The sequence below is a fragment of the Hyla sarda genome, chromosome 1 (assembly GCF_029499605.1).
Source record: "Hyla sarda isolate aHylSar1 chromosome 1, aHylSar1.hap1, whole genome shotgun sequence".
In the NCBI taxonomy this organism is placed as follows: Eukaryota; Metazoa; Chordata; class Amphibia; order Anura; family Hylidae; genus Hyla; species Hyla sarda.
The window spans coordinates 83,470,108-83,476,107 of NC_079189.1; the positions used below are offsets into that span (position 1 = coordinate 83,470,108).

General features: G+C 41.7%; 1 protein-coding gene across 3 annotated transcripts in view; it reads left to right on the forward strand.

Annotated features, from left to right (window-relative positions):
- Nucleotides 1-5,753, forward strand: part of KLHL5 (kelch like family member 5) — an 89,274-nt gene extending 83,521 nt beyond the window's left edge. For 2 of the 3 annotated variants that reach the window (XM_056556826.1, XM_056556836.1), the window contains exon 11: nt 3,456-5,752. In XM_056556826.1, the coding sequence (XP_056412801.1) occupies nt 3,456-3,512 (57 nt within the window). In that variant the 3' untranslated portion in view covers nt 3,513-5,752. Of the gene's footprint in view, nt 1-3,455 lie in introns of all 3 variants that reach the window. The other variant, XM_056556817.1, reaches the window with a different exon arrangement.
- Nucleotides 5,754-6,000: the final 247 nt, after the last annotated feature.

A 6,000-nucleotide genomic window follows, 5' to 3' on the forward strand; every position in this document is an offset into this window, starting at 1 on the left:
TCGCTTAAACGGCTAAGTGTTTACCTAGGCTCAGTTCAATCTTGTCAATAGACGTGACGATCGCAATAAAAAAAGATATGTATCCAAATCTCATAATGAAAGAAGGTAGGTATAAGAGGTCATGTAAGGAGGGAGGGGCATGTCACCATATTACCTGTATATGTAATAGGTTTTGTTCTCAAATAGAAACAGCAAATATGGACTCTCTCCAACACTGGACCAATACTTGAAACATTTTGTGATATATAGATGTATTCTTTAAAACATAGTGTGTATCTCAGATATAAGGTATAAGTTTTTAAAGGGGTATAGTGTCACTAGATGTGAATTATTCATTGCAAAAGAGAGACCCACCAAACCATAGAAACCACCTATGTGCCCACTTATGAATTGGGCACTTTTGCCACTAATGGTTCCGTGGGTGTCTCATGTGCAAACATAATGGTGGAAGTATGCAAGAGCTAGGTGTATTAAAGGACACGGTCTCCTAGGGGTAGGGAGCCCTATAAGGGGAGTGTGACAAGAGTATAATATGGGCCTAATGGGTCCTTCCAGTCCCTACACTTACTAGTCAGCCCTACTCCTAGGCAGGATGATCAGCCCTAAAAAGGGCGGTCCCGCTCTCCAGCCTCCTATGTAGCCCTGTATCCCCTAGCTCGGGATGGTGACAGTAACTTGGAGAGCCTACTAAGACCCTCACTATCTACCTGTCAGTCACCAGAACAGGAGACCGTGTCAAAGGAAGCAGGTAAAATTCAGTTGTTCATTTTAAACCTGTTGGGTAGGTTGTATTATACCTGTTGGGTAGGTTGTGTTAAGTCGATGAATCCACCTGCTCTCTTTCTGAAGAAGTAGTCGATCAAGGTCCCCTCCTCTAACTGACGGTGTCATTTTTTCAATGCCAATGAATTTGAGATTTTTATAATTCCCTGTATGCACAGTATTGATATGTCTTGCTAGGGGGGTATCATCATTGTGTTTGATATCCCCCAGATGTTCCAACACGCGCTTCTTAAACTCCCTGATAGTTTTGCAGATATATCTTAGGCCACATTCACATGTGGCCATGTAGACTAGTAACGGGAATTACAATTAATAAACTGTCTAATGTTCATCCTAGTGTTGCCCGGTCCAGAAAAATTACTTGTCCTAAAGATATTGGGGCATGCCTTACATCGACCGCAAGAAAACGTTCCTAGGGGTTTAGGGGCTCTATCTAGCCATGTTTCTCGTGATCTAAGATCAGGGGCTAGATGGCTGTGTGTTAGAATATCACCTAAGTTGCGCCCTCTCCTATAGGTTATTTGCGGTATATCAGAGATTTCCTCTGAGAGGTCATTATCCATCCATTATGGATAATGACCTCTCGGAGGAAATCTCTGATATACCACAAATAGCCAACAGGTATAACAGAACCTACCCAACAGGTTTAAATGAACAGCTGAATTTTGCCTGCTTCCTTTGACACGGTCTCCTGTTCTGGTGACTGACAGGTAGATAGTGAGGGTCTTAGTAGGCTCTCCAAGTTAGTGTCACCATCCCGAGCTAGGGGATACAGGGCTCCATAGGAGGCTGGAGAGCGGGATCGCCCTTTTTAGGGCTGATCATCCTGCCTAGGAGTAGGGCTGACTAGTTAGTGTAGGGATTGGTAGGACCCATTAGGCCCATATTATACTCTTGTCACACTCCCCTTATAGGGCTTCCTACCCCTAGGAGACCGTGTCCTTTTAATACACCTAGCTCTTGCATACTTCCACCATTATGTTTGCACATGAGACACCCACGGATCCTCTGATTCCCACCACTACCATTAGTGGCAATAGTGCCCAATTCATAAGTGGGCACATAGGTGGTTTCTATGGTTTGGTGGGTCTCTCTTTTGCAATGAATAATTCACATCTAGTGACACTATACCCCTTATACTCCTTAAACTTATACCTAATATCTGAGATACACACTATGTTTTAAAGAATACATCTATATATCACTAAATGTTTCAAGTATTGGTCCAGTGTTGGAGAGAGTCCATATTTGCTGTTTCTATTTGAGAACAAAACCTATTACATATACAGGTAATATGGTGACATGCCCCTCCTTACATGACCTCGTATACCTACCTTCTTTCATTATGAGATTTGGATACATATCTTTTTTTTTTTTTTTTATTGCGATCGTCGCGTCTATTGACAAGATTGAACTGAACTGAGCCTATGTAAACACTTAGCCGTTTAAGCGACCGGGATCGCCGCTATTCTGTGCATGCGCATGGAGTATCTTAGCCGCGCCTGTCATCGTAACCGTGAGTAACAAACATATGGAGCAGATACTGTCTCCTTGATTCTCTTTACAGGACAATGAGTGAATAGGTTTTGTTTTTTTCCTTTTGTGCTTTTTTTTCAGGTATACCTAGGCAGCATTGCCTGCATGTGAGTAGAGGCTGAGGGGGAATTATTGAAAAGTGAATATGGATTTCCCCCACTCTATACCATATTGTGTCCTCTCTCTTTTTTTCTAGGTACCTGATGTCCTGCGGCTACCTCTACAGCTATTTGGTTCTAAGATTGCTTGACATTATAAGCATCGGACCTGTATCAGGCTGTTAGGGTTATGTTTGGCAATTTTTTTATTTATGTAAAAACACTCTATAAGGTTTTCCCCTGAGGACGCCGAGGCACTTCGGCAGAAACGCGTTGAGAAACCTTTTTTCTAGAGAAACCTTATGAGCAAAATCACATTGAGTGTGATAGTATTTAATACGATTTTACTATCTCTTAACTCTATACTTTTGGCATATTCGATCCATGAACCCATGATGAGTATTGAGATTATTATTTCTATGTTTTGTCCGGCAATTGCACTTAGTCATCCACACTGGATGCAGCACTGACATTATTTTGGAATACTTAGTAAAAGTTATGTTTTAATATAGTCACTCCCCATATTCTTTGGTTATTTACCGAGAGTTTTTGCTACTATCTGATAAGTTTGACTGGGAGCGGTGGGTCACCTGCTGGGCCCTTATAACTTGAGCAGTTATCTTTTCTAACAATCAGGGGGGAGCGAGATACTGCAACTGAGCCTCTGAGCACTGCCAAAAAATATCATTTAGGTAGACTATGGACTCTCAACCAACATCTGGCCACAACATTTTTGGCCTCCAGAAAATGTGCCGAATGTGGCAGGTTTTAAGGACAAAAAAAGCATTTGTTTCTAACCTCAGTGTGCTGCGACATTTCTCTATGATAACAGGAATGGTTACACTTGGTTGGAAAAGGGAATACCAGGGACTGACACAGTGCAGAGCTGCAAAATAAAACTAAACATGTACATTGAGGTCTAGAAGCTTTGCATGAATTTTAGTATAAAGCTTTTCTAATCTAGACAACTACTTATATATGGGTTTGGTTTATACTTGACAATAGCAAGCTGACAAGATTTTCTCTTTGCTCTTACAGGTTGCCCCATTGTGCCTTGGTAGAGCGGGGGCTTGTGTTGTCACAGTGAGACTATAGCCTACAAGTTTTCAATGTCGTCTGCACATTCCAAAGAGCTACAGAATCATGGAAGACATAAAGCTTTATTGTGAAGGATATGCGTAAAGGATACTACTATTATTTATCATGTGTTATAATGTTCTACCTGAACACTTTTTATAGATGTTGATCATTTGTCTATGACAGAGTATTTAACTCCTTATATTGGACCAACGTACGAGAGACAGAGATGTTTTATTTACTTATGTTACAATTGCATTTGCAGGGCAAACCATGTAACCAGTCATGTATTGGTCCATCAGATGGAAATGTTAAAGTATTATGTTGCTGTTTTTTTTATCTATACAATCACATGTAAAGCCATTGCTTCATGTGGAATCAAAGCAAGTGCAATCAGGGGCTCCTGGAGGTTTGTAGGGTGCAGTTTAAGGAGTGGTGACCCCCTAGGCCACTTATATTCAGATGTTGTATGGAGAGCTATGAGAATGAAAAACTGAAGGAAGAAATATTTTATCTCTTTAACTTTATTACTTATTGTTTGATTTTAATTGACCAAAGTTTCTTTTTTGTTTTTGTTTCTTCTTTTTTTATTTCTATTTTGTAACTTTTACAGACCAATATTAAGGTAATGAAGTGAGTTCATTTAAAACAAACGCAGATGTAAATATGTAGAACATGTTTTAAGGAAACCTGCCACATGAATTACCGTATTTTTTGCCCTATAGGACGCACCGGTATATAAGACGCACCCAATTTTAAAGGTGCAAAATCTAGAAAAAAAAGATTCTGAACCAAACAGTGATCTTCAACCTGCGGACCTCCAGATGTTGCAAAACTACAACTCCCAGCATGCCCGGACAGCCGTTGGCGTTTTGCAACATCTGGAGGTCCACAGGTTGAAGATCACTGGTATAGGAGGTAATACTCACGTGTCCCCGGCGCTCCGGACCTGTCACCGCTGCCCTAGATGTCGCCCCGTCCCGTGGTGTCCCCGACGCTCCGGACGTCTTCTTCCCCGGGATCCACGCTCTCTGTCGCCGTCATCACGTCGCTACGCACGCCGCTTCTATTGGATGACGGGACGGCGTGCGCGACGACGTGATGTCGTCGAAGGAGAGCGCTGGCCATGCAGGGGATCCCGGCATGGAGCAGACACCGAGGAGGCAGGTAAGGTCCCTCCTGGTGTCCTGTAAGCTGTTCGGGATGCTGCGATTTCACTGCGGCGGTCCCGAACAGCCCGACTGAGCAGCCGGGTTAGTGTCACTTTAGCTTCAGACGTGGCGGTCAGCTATGATCGCAGCGTCTGAAGGGTTAATACAGGACATCACCGCGATCAGTGATGTCCTGTATTAGCCGCGGGTCCCGCCCGTTGATGGCCGCAGGGACCGCCGCGATAGGTGTGTATTTGCCGTATAAGACGCACAGTTTTGTGGAAGAAAAAGTGCGTCTTATATGGCGAAAAATACGGTAAGGTAATACGGTAAGGTAAAGAATGACTTCAAGAAGATTTAGTAAAATTGCCTTTAGCTAGAACGGTTTTGCATACCATGAGACTGTAAATGGTATTGGTCTCCAAACAATAGATGTGGACTCCTTTAAATTATAAATAAAAAGATTATTTTTATGTTTGGCAACCAACATATGCTCCAGGAAAGGTACAGATTGCTTTCATACCCTAAAAGTTATCCAAAGGTGTCTGCAGCTCTTAGCAAAAAGTACAGCTGACAGATTCCCCTGAAAGGGTGCTGTTTGTTTCCCCTCAAAAACATTGGCACTTTCTTTCATGGGCTATATATGGTATTGTAGTTAAGTCTTAGCCATGTAAGCCAAATTAAAAAAAAATGTCTAAGCCAAAGCAACAGAAAGAACCTTTACTTATTAAAAATAACCTTAGTTCTTCACTAAGCTTCGTTGGCTGTACACTTTGTAACATGCACTACGGTACAGAATATTTCCAAAGATAATTATCAAGAACAAATATTTTTATAATTTCATAATCCAATTTTAAATACGGAGAAGTTTAAACATATTCATAATGTGTGGAATATAGAAGGAGTTGTCCTACCTTTAACACTTATATCTCTTTATCCACAGGGTAGTGGATAAAGTGTATCATTGCAGGGCTTGACTGCTGGGACCCCCTGCAGTCTCGAGAATAGGGATTCCAAAGTTCCCATTGGATTAGAACAGTAGTCAGACATGCACACTGCCACTCCATTCACTGACATCCTTTTAAAGGGGTTGTCCCATCATTAACTCTTATCCTGCAGTATTTGGCTACCTGGCAGTCCCATGGTAGCCAAATACTGCAGGATGAGTGTTAATGATGGGACAACCCCTTTATAGGATGTCAGTATGTATGATTCCCTAAAATGGATAATGTTTTGAAAAAATGAATAAAGTTTTGAAAGAAATGGCAAGTGTAATCCAAGCCTCAGCAGAACACCTTTAAAGTCAAACTCCTTATCAGAAATGTACCCCATATATCATTTGAACCAAACTTGAA